Here is a 15,208-nt window from a genome sequence, read left to right as displayed (position 1 = left end):
TTTAATTTGAGGGTTGGATGGGAGCATTTTTTAGACATTTTTCAAAAAATTAAGCGTTAGCGTTAGTTCTGGCAGGTCACGTGAGTCAAGCTTGCATCAGCTGATTCTCAGCTGAACACATCTACCTATAGGAATACGACACCTATCGTGGCATTCCTATATAAGCTCTATTCAGTATTATTCTGCAGCTTTTCATTTTTGTTTTAACACTCGTGCAATTGTTGCACAATAGCTTACACACAGCACAAAACAGTTGCTCAAGCAAGTGGCAAAACATTTAAACTACTTTTCTTACGTTATCACAAACATTCTAACTTAAAACTTACCACTGACAGAAACAGTCAGCTCTACTGCCTTTTTTTTGCATTTAAATCTTTATTACAACAAGCAATCCTGCAGTTCATAAATAACTTTGTTTTCCTTCCTACTCGAGTGCCATCTATTTTTGCCTTGTTTGTCTAAAAGTGCTATTTAGCATTTTTTTTTGCTATTAGCCAAAAAGCCATATGTGTTGACTGTGAAACACAGACTTAAATTATATGTATTTATGGTGCAATTACTACATTTACCGCAAACAATGCGCTGTCACTTTAATTCAGCACATGCAGCGGAAACGATCTCTGCATTGCTGCAGACGCACCGCTCCTAGAACGCACTGCCGGACCGCAACCGTGTGCAGTGTGAATGCGCTGCACACATCTGAATATTTGGGTTGAACTGTTCCTGAACAGTGTTGTAAATACAACTTATCCACTGATTTCTAGTCATGTCCTCTTTTGGAAGGCCAAACAAAGTCGTTTCGCTTTCACAAAGAAACACACAGCGGGCTTGAGTGAGCGGAGGCCAGCAGGCTTGAGAACAGCGCGGCCGGCGGATTCGACGAAGGGAGACTTTAGTCTTTGCAACTTTACAGATCTTTATGCACCAAGAGCTTGTAACACTTCAAAGAGAAAGAAAAAATTGAAATAGCATCATATGACCCCTTTATCATGAGCGCGGAAAAAATACGCACGGCATAGGCCTATGCACGGCGAACGGAGTCTGTGTGAACCTGGCGTTATGTGTGCGCGCTGGGAGTGTGCAGGAGCGCACGGTCTTCTGGAGAGCACGCGAGTGCTGAATGGTTAAACACTGGCAAGAATAAAAAAGAAATGCAATTTATAAACTTTAGTGACGATGTGACACTGTCTCGACTGTGCAAGTGACAATTCCTGTGTCAACTGTGCAGCTCGCGTGACACTGCCTCGATTGTGCAAGTGACAATTCCTGTGTCAACTGTGCAGCGTGCAGCTCGCTTATAGTCAGACGCGATGTGTGGTGATTTGAAGTCATTTGCGCATTTTGAGAGAGAGAGAAAGCGTGTTTGTTAAATTACTTCTCACACAAAGTTTTCAAATTACTTCATAAGTTATTTAATGAAGAAATATGAATGGCACCTTCAGCATTATAATTATTTCACAAGCGTCGGGCTGAGACGGTGCCCCTGCATGTCGTGCCAAATCTCTCACGGCAGGCGCGTCAGTTTGAGATCGGTTTATGAGATCGGCCTTTTTAGAGACCGCTGATCAAACATCCCAAAGCGATTATTGGCCGATAGTGATCGGTTGCCGATCAATCGGAGCACCTCTGCTATTTTGGTACCATTCACAACTTCTGACAATGAAAATGGAAGTAATTGCGTACCGTAGGGCCTACTGTACTGTACTGAACCATACCGTTTGGTGGAAACGAGCCATTTGTAATGTGTTTTTAGCAATACATTTAGAAACAATTCTCTGAATTTCCTTTACACAGACTTTAAACATATTCACTTTATCATTAACAAACAACCATCATTTTCAAATCATATGTGTAATAGAAACATACAGATTATGTGAATGTTGAACTATGAAGTTCTCAAACAGAGGGCTATTCCTGCTGAGAATTCCTGCAATATCAGTCTCTAAAGTTATCAGGTGAAAACAAAGAATCTTTTCATCATCAATTTTAATGGTAGCTTACAACCTTTTTATTTGAATATTATTAGCATTGGAGATATTCTGTGTTTTGCATGTCTGTTTTATTATTAATGCTCATATTACATTTTTATAGATAATAAAAGAGGGACTGACAGCTATGTGGTGAGTTCAGTAATGCCAATTATTTGGATGTGATTACTGTATTTTAAGTTATGTACAGTATGCAGAGTAAAGTGTGTAATTCATGCAATTACTAATAACTACTTATCTGTAATGTGGGGTTTGGTGTTTGGGTTTTGTTTCATGTTCATGTTGTCCATGTCTTTTATTTTGTAATTGTTTCACCCTGTTAGTGTCATGCTTCCCTTGCCCTCATGTATCTCCGCCTTGTGTATGTGTCATGTTCTGATTGGTAGTCTTAGTCATGTGTCTTGTTTCCCATTGGTTTGTTCTTGTCATGTGACCCTCATTGTCGGATATAAGTAGACATCATGTTCCCATAGTCTTCGTCGTGTATTGATGTTGTAACCCGCTGTTGGTGAGTCTAGTCTGTTATACCTCGTCAAGCCTGTTCATGTCATGTCAAGTCAAGTCTGTTCATGCCTAGTCAAGTCTGTTCATGCCTCGTCAAGTCAAGTCAAGTCTGTGTCTCTAGTCTTCGTCTGTTTGGATTATGTTTGGATGTTTGGATCACTGCAAATAAACTGCACTTGGGTTCTTCACTACGCTCGCCTTCAGTGGATGATTCGTTACATTATCTAAAGGTCAAAGATAGGAATGAACATAAAGGGACCTATGAAAAAATCAACATGTCCATTCCAACTATGCCAAACGCCAATGTGAGTGAACAAGATGACTCAAACTTTCATTAAGAAGTTTGAAGTTCATTAAATGTCTATTCAGCTATTCTATAATGCAATTTATATCCCTTAAGTTGTGTACTGTCATGTCTTTTTGCTGTATTAAACTTGATTTGCCATGTTTCTATTGATGTTTAGGAACAGACAGATGATGTGACCTATTCTGAGGTTACCGCTTCCAGTAAAAAACAAGTACAAGTGGACAATGTGAGTAGATACGGATCACCACATTCACTTGTTCTTCCGTCACTGACCAGCAGGGCCGTTTCTAGGCATAGGCGAGCTAGACGGTCGCCTAGGGCGCCACCAGCTGAAGGGGCGCCGGGGGGGGGGGCAATAGGGAGTTCGCCTAGGGCGTCAAATTGGCTAGAAACGGCCCTGCTGACCAGTGACAGTCCTGTTCAGAGAAAATATACCCACTTTCTCTCATCTATATGCTGCTGATATGTAGCTCTGAATTTGCAGATAAATGAAGCTCTAACAACATGAAGTAATAATAGCTGTGGATTGAAAGGTACACATATTGACTGACAAAATCTGCAATTGTTCTTTCAGAATCATTCTAATGATACAGTGACATACGCTACCATCAGAGGAACAGAATATGCACCTCAAGATGGGCTTTACGCCTCTGTGAACAACACCACTACCCCTCACAAATAAACATTAAAGCAAACAGTCAGTAATTATGCAAATCATTGCATGACCTCATATGAGCAGATAAGCAGTTGTTTTGCATCTACTGAGATTAAATAATGAGATTCATTGTATGTTAAGGAAAAGAGCTTTTATATTAAATATTTGTTGAATGTACTGTGAAAATGTACAAACACAATTTAAAAGGAAAGTACTGTTAAAAAACGTTCCCAAATTGTCAACCACATGTAGTAGAGAGAAAAAAAAATGTATAAATAATATAAATTAAATTGATTAGCAATCAACATCTCATCATCTGTAGTCTGGGTCAGGCACAGTAATGTTAACTTGAAGGTTTATCTGGAGAAGCCTATGATAAAATGGTACTCTTGCTTTTGGCATGTATATAGGCTATGTTTGTTGTACAAAAATATGCCAGGTAGATAGTCTGAGTATTACATTAGATTCTATTCAAATTACATTTTCCTGACGTATTCTAAAAATTGCATGTGTCACTAAATGAAATGTCTGGGGCATTTTGTCCTACACGAAGAGCATGAAAACTTCAATGTCACGGCCCCCAGTCAACAGCCCAGTCTCCACCACTACATTTCCCAGAATCCCTCTTGGTTCCCTCCTATGCACACTCTATCACCTGCACCTGCTTACTATTTAGCTCATCATTAGTTCCCTATTTAAGCACACACCTTAGTTTCACTCACTGTCTGGCCTTATACTAGGAAGGATTCTATTACCGGTTCGCCATGTTTCCTGGTTGTTCCTGGGTTGATTTGTGTTTACCTGTTGTTCCTATGGCTGAGGCGTGTGCTCTCTGGTTTCCATTGACATCATTCCTACCTGAAAGACAAAAGAGACTGTTTATATCTTCATCGCTCCCCATACTCAAGATTGTGCATTTATATTCACCTGTGTTTGCCCTGTGTTGACAAAGCTGTGCTGGGTTCACTTACACTCCTTCTGAGTGTGTATTTCCTGACAGTCAAGGGTTAAAACAAAAGTTTTTGTCTTCAATTCCAGTAAAATCAGAAGTAACTGAACTTGCTCTTGATTGGAACATTTTAAAACCAGAATTCACTTTTAAATGAGTACTTATGTCATGTTATAGTATGAATACAATGTTATTTATTGAGAGAGAATTTAAACTAGCCAAATATTTAAAACATTAAGAAAATGTTCAAATGTATCCTGGTAGTTTGTTTCCCAAGAGTGTGAAAATATTTAACTGTCGGTTCGCTTTGCAGTTAATTGTTTTTGTTTTGTTTTTTAAAGTAAAGTAATCCTTATTGTCTTGTGTGTTTCTCATTTGTTCTCAGATTGTATATTCATGAATGGATTTATATATACGCACCATGTAAGTTACTTGGAATCATTGTTTTAAAGGTGCTATTTATTTGTTTGTTTATGATTATGGCAGTAGCTGCAGTTCTAATTGAGGTTGTGTTTTATGCAACATCTTACACTTACTGTGCTTTGTTAGTAACCTATAACACAGTAAGCATAACATGTTGCCTAATACATAATGTTACATATTTGTAGAACCGTTTCAAATCTGTTTTGCATGAGAACTAGCGTGAGAATCCGCGTTAGTTCGCTCTGTGAACCCAATTTAGACTGAATCGTTGCATTAGTAGTTCCTCTTCTTTCTTTTAGCAAGTTGCTTCATACTTTTGATTTCTATATTGGTCTCAACTGTAGAAGCTGATGGGGATCTGGACACTCATGCTAGTCTTTTGAGTCTACATGTGAACTAAAGTTATTACTGGATGATGGATTAATTCTCCCTGAATAATTAACCAATATAGCTCATAAACCATGTCGTAGTCAAGACCAGATAATTTTATTTTCATGATCTCTCAAGAGTCTTTTTATTTTTCTTCTCAAAGAGAATTTTTACACAATTTACACAAACATTACAACCATGTTTTGTAATACCTCAAATTGCTGAAAAGAATAGAGGTAACTGTGAGCGGGTATAAATATATAAACCCTTCCAGTCATAGGTGCTGAGTGCCTGCTGAGAGAAGTGTATCATTGTCTCTCTGTGTACTCTCAAAATATTTAGGATTTATACGAATTTAAAGGGGTCATATGATGCGATTTCAAGTTTTCCTTTCTCTTTGGAGTGCTACATATTTGAAAAATAATGTGTTTTTTGAACATTAAAGCATGTCAACATATTCTGTTACACCAAATACACAAAATAATGATCTTTAAAAAAGCATCATATGACCCCTTTAAGATTTATGTATTTGGAATGGATATAAAATTGTCCATCCATTTGGATTATAGTTTGAACATAAACTAATAAACTTAATGCAAAGCATATTTGTCAGTCATATGTAAATCAAACAGGTAAGATTTCTGCACTCAAAAAATAATGCCATAGTTTATTTCTAACTCTTTCCATCTATTTTGCATCTAAATAATATTATAAGAATATTTTCGAAATGCATTTATTCAAATTGCTTAGAATCAATTATAAATATTTTCATTGTGAAAACAATTAAATTGATTTAGTTAAAAAGTATGAACATGACTAAAATATGGCTTGCTGTGAAGCAATATTCAGTTAAAACGTATGAAGCTGAAAAAGTTGATTTATTGATGATAAATATATAAACTTGGTTATTGTGTATATAAAATATATTCAGCTTATTAGTACTATTATAGACATCTTAGCTGTTTAATGAATGAATGACAAATGCATTAACCTAACCTAAAATAAAAGAATATACTTCTTCACATGACAGTAGATGTCATACTTTAAATGTCCAGGGGTAGAATATCCCATATTAAATAAATGGGGGAAAAAATAAAAATAAAGTTTGATTGATTGATTGTTGTCCTTTTCTAACTTAAATCCTCTAATACTTTTTACAGAAGACTTCTTAAAACAAAACAAAACAAACAAAACCCAAAGTGTAAACTTTCTTTCTACAAAATGTAATAATTTGATCACATAATGATCTGTGATATAAAACAAAAAAGTGCATATTTATTTTGCAAGATAAATGAGTAAACCCTAAGCATGGGTCAGACCATCAGTCTCATCTCACACACCATTTTATAATGTTTAATACATTGTTAGAATATTACATCTTTACATGTGTTTTATGTGTGGGTTTTTCACTGATCACTACCGTTCAGAGAAAACTTTTTTTGCAGTCTTTTCTTTTTTTCTCCTAAACACTGAGACAACATATGAATGTATTTTACCATACCCCCTTTGTTTCCCCAATAAATCTGTATGTTATATTCATACTCTTTACATAATCTTTGTGTTTAAACTGAGCAATGTGGCTGTGGGCTGTGCACTAAGTGTTATATTATATGTTATATGTACAGTATTTTCAGAGTTGTGAGCTCACTGTTGAGATTTGTTACTGCTGAGTGCGAGAACTCCGTTTTTCCACTTTGGTTCAACCCACAATAGAGCTGTGATCATCTCTGAACCCAGTTTAGACTCATGGGTGTGAAATCTGTTGTCAGTTTATCTTCCTCTTCTTCAATAGTCTTTATCTAAATGTGAAATAGTGGTATTACTGAACCTTTTGAGGAGGTGTATGAGGTATACAAACCTGGTGATGAAGTTATATCAAATTATATCAATTTTATATCCAATCCAAATACATAAATCTTAAAGGGGTCATATGATGCTTTTTTAAAGATCATTATTTTGTGTATTTGGTTTAACAGAATATGTTGACATGCTTTAATGTTCAAAAAACACATTATTTTTCAAATACTGTACATTATTGTAAATGAGATATAAATAACTCCATGTGTTTATATTGTAACCAGGGCCGTTTCTGAGCATAAGGGTTCCTCAGCAAAGTCCTACACTCTAAAAAAAAAGGTTCTTCAGCGGTTCTTTGGAGTGGTTAAGGTGCTATATAGCACCACTACCGTATAAAGAACCTGTTAAGCACCTGTATGGTTCTTCAGCGGTTCTTCAGCGGTTCTTTGGAGTTGATGAGGTGCTATATAGCACCACTACCATAAAACCTGTAAGCCCCTGTATAGTTCTTTAAAGGTTCTTTAACTCTCTCTTAGTCTCCTAGTTTAGTTGGGGAAAGGGTTAAAACAACATTAAAATACAGTCTATTTCTTGAAGATATAATTTTTTTTGCCCCCAAGGCCCCCATAATGAAATATTCCAGGGCCCCCACATGAGACCTTTGACCTCAGAAAAAAAGGACCTCTCCACAAACAGCAACACCAACTTCACACATTACTAACCAGTTAGACTTTATTTCTGGAGTATCTAAAACAGAAGTTCTTTATTGAGAATTAAGGTTTAGATGTTTTTTTTTTGTTTTTTTTTCAACTTACCGTTTCGGAAACACAAGAACTACAACTGACTTCAGCCACAGCCTTAGATGAAATCAACTGAAATAAAAGACATTAAATCTCTCAAGATCTCAGCAGAAGATAATTAAACAACTCCACAAACAGTATCACCAGCTTCATGCATTACTAACCAGTTAGACTTTATTTCTGGAGTATCTAAAACAGAAGTTCTTTATTGAGAATTAAGGTTTAGATGTTTTTTTTTTGTTTTTTTTTCAACTTACCGTTTCGGTGAATAGCGTTTGCTTTAGTTGCCTCTTGACCCTTGACTTTAACTTTAAGTTAAAATAAATTTCTCTTTGGCTGTTGCAATAGTGTTTATAAAGCACATATGTAATGACAAGGAACTTACTGTAAAATCTTTTTATGCATCTGAGTCTCTGGTTGCATATTATCAAAATCTTTATTCTTTTATGAGTTTTGTATTATTGCAGCTCTATGATACAACGTGACAATGTGAGAAAATTGTATAAACCACTTTTAGAATGATGGGTTATAAAGAGGTTTCAGTTCTGTCCCTCATAGACATGAAGAATCAGCATGTGAATCTCAGCAATGGTGACAAAATATTCTGATAATTTTGATATGATTTTTGAACATCACAAAACAGGGCAGTAAAAAGTCGCAACAAAAATAAAAGAAAATAGTAAGATTAAAAGAAAATACTAAGATAATGCAGCTGCATAATTTATTCATGTAGCAATGCATGCTGGGAGCCATGGATGAGTTATGATTGGTGCACCATTGTTGAGAAAAAGTGATATATGGCACCTCTTATGGTTCTACATGGCACCATTTGACAAAGGTGCTATATAGCACCTGTAAAAATAGGTGCTAAATAGCACTAAAAGTGGTTCCCCTATGATTACGAGCCAAAGAACCGCATTTAGTGCTGTATAGCACCATTGTTTTTTAGTGTACTTACCTCCATTATCGCTGAACAGAATTTCTTTTTGGAGGTTCATCAGTGATGCCTTCATAGCTACACGTCTTGTCTTACACCTTAGTTACTGCAAGTAGAAAGCAAAAATGCCTGAAAACATGTGCCTTTGGAAAACTGCAAAATAGCTAATTTTAAAAATTGAATATGGCAACAAATAACCACCATCTTACCAGCATGCAGCTCACATTTATACACTTATGTCTGGCTGTGTTTCTCCTCCTTGTCCCTAACTGTCTAATTATGCCGTAACAGCTGGACGAGGCTTACTTGCAGCTTTTAGTATCTGAAATGTAAAAATTATAATAATAATAAAAATAAATAAATAACACCCTGGTGGCTTGGGGGCCCCTAAAGCAGCAACTTATTCCTAGAAACAGCCTTGATGGTAATACACCAAAACTAATGATGGATCACAAACTGTATGTCATGATGTAATTATCAAGTATGAAATGATTATATTAATGTTCAACAGTATGATGCAGCTGAACGTTCATCTTCTGCAGGTCTAATAGATTCAACAACACTGATTACTGAACACTGATCAACAAGGCAAGACAGCTACCTTAATAAACATGAATGAATCATTTAAACATAAATCATAATATAAATACATGGTAATTTTATCTTTCTAACTTCAGTTTATCTAATATTTAAATTAAACAGATGGATTTTACAGAAGGATTTTAAATGTTTTAATAGGCCAGTTAAATTACCATATGACATATCTACAGATGTATTTTTATTTATTTATTTTTATCATTATTTGTTTACTGATCATTTCGATGCAGAAACAACTCCTTATGTAATGTTTCCTCTTAACCCTAAATACTGATATGTGGTGTTTATTTCATGTTTGAGTTTATTTCTCAGTCCAAAAAGCATGAAAGCAGTGGGAGGTATTTAACCCTGATATTGGATAAATTACCAATATTGACATAAAATTAAAGAGAAAATATGGTATTTACTGCTTTCATACACCAGAAGCCACTGGATAAAATTAAAGACAGATAAGGTATGCTCATCAAACAACATTTACAAGAAAACCACGCATATATCTTGGCTAGATAACTTAATGGATAATTTTGGATAAGCTGAAGTAAGCCATCTAAAAATGAATGTGAAGATGTACATGTAAAAAACAAAATTAAGTTGTAGTTTATATCATCATGATGTGTCATTCAGCAGACACAGCTGTAAAGCTCAAAACATCTGTTAGAATCTGATCTTTGATGACCTAGATATCCCCATATGTCTCAAAAAATTTGCAGCTAGTAAGTGAGTTAGCATGTTAGCGTTTGCCAGTGTTAAACTCGTATGAGCAGACAGTGAGAGAATCACTGTTCATTCCATCCAGATAAAGTCCTGGAACCAGAGTGAGCCAGCAAGGCTGCTTTGAGCTGTAGTTTATCTGGGTCAAGTGAGACATGTTATCAGCGTTATAGAACGACACCTGCTTTCTCTCACAGTCCAGATAGAGCCCTATTTTCTGTGGTTTGTCTCGAGTATTCAATGTCGTGTCCTTTCCATCACAGGTCAGAACGTATCCTTTACTGTGTTTAAGGTGGAGCAGGATCTCACTCTCAGCTGGCTTTGTAGCACTCAGCTGTTTTTCTGCACCCATCTTAATTCCCACAGTCCAGTCTGGCTTTTCTCCGACCTCTATTTCCCAGTAGTGCTGACCAGCTTGGAAGTTTTTCTCTGAAACTGTACCAGGGTTGAAGTCTTTATACAGAGCAGTCACTCTGTCAGCTTGTCGGATTCTGGTGCCCCCTGGAGACACTTTTAAGTATGACTCTCCAGATTTTTTCAGGGTCAAACTCTCAGGAACTACAGCACAGACACAGAACAGAAACGTTATTAGATGACAAATTATTTGTTGAATGAGAAGTTTTGGCAAGACAGCACTGTGCTGAACATCATAGTTACGGAGTGTTTTAAATCCATAACCATACAAATATAACTTCTGCAATTAATTACCCAAACCACTAAATGTACAGATTCAAACTTTGTTTTTATTATTATTATTATTTCTGTGCTATTTTGGTTTATATTTTTAAGAAATTAAGGTTAAAGTTTGAAAATCTCCTGTTGATTTACATGAAAAACATTTTTATGATGCTCAATATGCAAAACTGACTAAAATAGGTCATTGTGATATAATTAGCATATTTTGCGTACTGATGTCCGACGTATTTGTATGGTGAATTGTGATTGGTCTTTTCTTTATTCTATCTATTTAACCATCTTTGTATGGTGAATTGTGAATGATCTTTTCTTTATTCTATCTATTTAACCATCTATAGCTGCCTTTACAAAAGCTGCCAAATGTGTCAATGATAAGGATAACGCCCCACAACACACGGGGCGTCAGCGTCAATGCCTCTCGTTTACTTTGAATGGAGTGACGTCAAGCGTTGACGAAATGAATTGTGGGTCCGTCGCGTCGCGTTGGGTCCGTTGCTCGCGGCAGAAGTTGAAAACTTTTCAACTTTTCAAGTGCCAACGCAGGCGTCAGCCAATCAGATCGCCTTATGCAAATACCCTAGCACAGACGCTAGCCAATCGCGTTCATGCAACACCAGAAGACTAATGTGATTGGTTGTTGTCACTATGACGGTCGTCAGCACGTTTTCTTGGAATCGAGTGATGTCAAGCGTTGGTGAAATTAATTGTGGGTCCGTCGTGTCTCGTTGGGTCCGTTGCTCGCGGCAGAAGTTGAAAACTTTTCAAGAGCCAACGCAGGCGTCAGCCAATCAGATCGCCTTATGCAAATACCCTAGCGCAGACGCTAGCCAATCGCGTTCATCCAACACCAGAAGACTAATGTGATTGGCTGTTGTCACTATGACGGTCGTCAGCACCAAGCTTCAGAAACGCCCTCCGTCAAAGCGTTAATGCTGACGCACCGTGTAAATGGGGCGTTAAGATGTTCAAAATGATTAAAAGGAGATGTCTTTTAAAAATCTAGTTTAAAACCTACACTGAACAAAATTATAAATGCAACACTTTTGTTTTTGCCCCCGGACCCCCCAATACAGTAAAACTGCACATTTTAAAGTGGCCTTTTATTGTGGGCAGCCTAAGGCACACCTGTGCAATAATCATGCTGTCTAATCAGCATCTTGATATGCCATACCTGTGAGGTGGATGGATTACCTCAGCAAAGGAGAAGTGCCAACTAACACAGATTTAGACAGATTTGTGAACAATATTTGAGAGAAATAGGCCTTTTGTGTACATAGAAAAAGTCTTAGATCTTTGAGTTCAGCTCATGAAAAATGGGGGCAAAAACAAAAGTGTTGCGTTTATAATTTTGTTCAGTATATGTGCCAAGTTCTTAGAAATTTTTTGAGTCATGAACTGTAAGTAGTTTTATTCTTACACTAGAGTTTTAAAATTATTATTATTATTATTTACTGTGTTTTTGAATCATTTAATAGATCTGGCCAAAAAATAGGCATCATGTAATTTACCCTCATCAGTTTTTTTTGTTACGTGTTAGTTCTCACATATAGCTGACAGAAAGCAAGACAAATACAGAGGATCATGACAAGCACAGTACCAAAGTCTAAAATCTAACCCCACATAAAACTTGAACACTTTTCTTTACAAGTGCTATAGCATTTTCCAGAAATGCAAATCTAGTTTCACTTTAGCTGAATTTTACAACATGCATTTTTGTCATATTTTTCACCTGGTTTGATGGATCCCAGCATCTCCTTCCACACAAAGAACTGCAGGTGAGTTTCATGGGGGCCAAGAAAGAGAGAGTCAGGAAGCACAGTAAGATCTTTAACCCTTGACGTATACCTGAAAGTTATAGATAAGTCAGCATAGAGAAACTTAATTTCTACCCTAGTGTTAACACACTGATATAATTTAGACCTAAATAACAGTAATATCATTGCTTTTTATTTACTTGATATTTGATGGTGTCATGTCAGCTTTTTGCTTCATGTTCTTTGTCATTGGACAGCCTTTTTCAGTCCACCACTGCAGACAAATACACTAATTATGTGCTTAATTTGTTATGTACAAGATAAAGCATAACTGTAATTGAAAACCCATGGGTAATACGTTATAACAGATCTTCTTAATACATTATCATCATATTTCCAAGTGTGTTCTTATAAATAAATTGTGATTACTGTTTTTTTTTAAAGAACTTTGCCCTTTAAAAATAAAAGTGTGTCATCAAATGTGTTGTGACCTGTAGAAAGTGATCAGGCTGTTCAATCTCCAGGGCTGATTGCAGAATAATCTCCTTCTCTTTGTTCTCCATGAACCTTCTGTTTATCACAGACTGATTATTCTGCATGAATTCTATAACTTTCTTCTCCTCCTTCTCCAACTCTTTCTTCACTTCTTCCTCTTTTTGTCTTAAGAACTGGTGGATTTCTTCAAACTGAGCAGAGATCTGGGCTGATAAAGATTTGGATTTACCCTAAATAAATAAAGAAAAACATTTATCTTAGATCGTGGCTATAAATGATTAATTTCAAATGCTGGGTTAAATATGGGAAAACCCAGCAATTGGGTTGTATTGACCCAGCAATTTGGTTTAATGTTTGACCAACCTGCCGGGCAGTTTTATTTAACTCAACTATTGTTTAAAAATTACTATATTTCTTGCTTGAAGTTAACCCAAAATAGGCTGGAAATTAAAAATCAGAGACATAATTACTGGAGATATCAGTAATAATCAAAAGGTGAGCATTTATTAATACGCAATTTAATAAATGTTTATTAATTAAATATTTATTAAACTTATTAATAAATGTTAATTTGTTAAATGTATTCATAAATGTCCATTTCCAGCCTATTTTGGGTTCATTTTAAGCAAAAAATATAGTGATTTTTAAACAATATAAGTTTAACAAAAAAGATAAATAAAACTACCTCAAAAAACAAAATCCACTCCAATCACTGGGGTTTGTCCATATTTAACCCAGCTTGGGTTGTTTAACCCAGCATTTTTTAGTGTTGTTGTGCTTCCATCCTTACCTTAAGGAGCTATCTCTACCTGATATATCCCTTATATTTTGTTTTGTGTGTGTAACCTAATATATTTTGTTTATTAAATCAAATAAAAAACATTAACAATGTCATGAATTATTAATTGATAAATAGCATTTAGTTTTTTGTTTGTTTGTTTTTTTTGGGGGGTGGGGGGTGAAATTCTTGAAGAAAAAAACAATATAATATAATACAATATTTGACAATAATATAATATAATATATTTCAAGCCATTGTATGTATGAATTGTGTTTTTAATGTATTTCTAAGTTAATAGATAAGCCAAAAATATGAGTCCATGCATTAAGAATTTATGGAAGTAAATGAAATGTGAACCCTCTGGTCTCTGTGCAAATAATTCATTCATTTTATTCATATACACCTTGATACCTCAGTTTTGGTGATCTCAGTTGTCTGTTGTTGGATCATGTAATCCAGCTGTCCATTATCTTTGGCAAGAAAACCCAACGTGGTCTTCAGCTCCCCCTACAGAAAAAAAGACACGTCAGACAGATATGAAAAACACTGACAGAGAACATAAAAGCTTCTCTGCATATCTGAAATGAAATAAGCCTGGGATTCAAATTTAGAAACCTAATTATGCCATGAATAATTTTACACAGATAGCGTAGGTTGAAAGACACTTGAAAGCAAGAAAAGAGCTTTTAAGCTGCAGTGCTTTCATCAGGCAGTCGTGTTTTACCTTGTTGATCTGTGCAGCTTCTTTCACTGGTTTAAAGACGTGTCCTTTATGTTTGTCTCCATCCCTGCAGATGACACAAACCAGCTTCTGATCAGTCTCACAGAACAGTTTAAGTTTCTCATCGTGTTCCGAACACATCAACATCCTTTCCATTTCTGAGAGCTTTAAGGATTCTGCTCCTTCTTTAGATGTAGATTTATCCAATTTCAGCTCAGCAAGGTGCTCTCTCACAGTTGAGGTCATGTTCCTCAGTAAACGGCTGGATTTCAGGTCTTCTTCGTTATAAGGCCTTTGGCATTCTGGGCAGGTGCTTGGTCCCAGGCTGGCCTGCAAGTGGCCTGTGATACATTGCCGGCAGAACGAGTGCTCGCAAGAAAGTGTAACTGGATCTGTAAAATCACTCAAGCACACTGAGCATTTTATCTGCAAAGACATAGCTGAATGCATTTTAGCTTTCTTCTCAACTTCTGCTTACACTTTGTTTCATAAGCGAACACTTTCGGTTTCAAATTTGGTTTGCATACCTAGGTATGGTTCCTCCCACAGGTTATATAACTAAAAAGTAACCAAACCGGAATATCACACCTTATACCTATATACCTATGTTTCAAAATAGAATACAGACTCAGATTGTATTGTATTAGAACAAATACTTTTCAGTCAATGCTTGTACTAAGCAAAGACATGTAATATTTACATAACAGCTGAATAAATATACTTT

At 36.0% G+C, this 15,208-nt stretch overlaps 1 protein-coding gene and 1 long non-coding RNA gene across 2 annotated transcripts; one reads left to right on the top strand and one right to left on the bottom strand.

Annotated features, from left to right (window-relative positions):
• The first annotated feature begins 2,743 nt into the window (after nucleotides 1-2,743).
• Nucleotides 2,744-3,459, top strand: LOC107671174 (uncharacterized). Its single transcript, XR_001632163.1, has 3 exons — nucleotides 2,744-2,797; nucleotides 2,957-3,025; nucleotides 3,374-3,459. It is a non-coding gene; the product is annotated as an uncharacterized LOC107671174 (long non-coding RNA).
• Nucleotides 3,460-10,041: 6,582 nt separating this feature from the next.
• Nucleotides 10,042-14,963, bottom strand: LOC107671175 (zinc-binding protein A33-like). Its single transcript, XM_016464049.1, has 6 exons — nucleotides 14,488-14,963; nucleotides 14,175-14,270; nucleotides 12,979-13,212; nucleotides 12,688-12,761; nucleotides 12,463-12,578; nucleotides 10,042-10,595 (listed from the first exon to the last, which is right to left on the bottom strand). The coding sequence occupies exons 1-6, from the start codon at nucleotides 14,932-14,934 to the stop codon at nucleotides 10,057-10,059; spliced, it is 1,506 nt and encodes a 501-aa protein (XP_016319535.1). The 5' UTR covers nucleotides 14,935-14,963; the 3' UTR covers nucleotides 10,042-10,056.
• Between the last annotated feature and the right edge of the window lie 245 nt (nucleotides 14,964-15,208).

Source organism: Sinocyclocheilus anshuiensis, unplaced genomic scaffold (genome assembly GCF_001515605.1).
Source record: "Sinocyclocheilus anshuiensis isolate Anshui unplaced genomic scaffold, SAMN03320099.WGS_v1.1 scaffold1286, whole genome shotgun sequence".
Classification (NCBI taxonomy): Eukaryota; Metazoa; Chordata; class Actinopteri; order Cypriniformes; family Cyprinidae; genus Sinocyclocheilus; species Sinocyclocheilus anshuiensis.
This window is presented reverse-complemented; position numbering and strand designations above follow the sequence as displayed.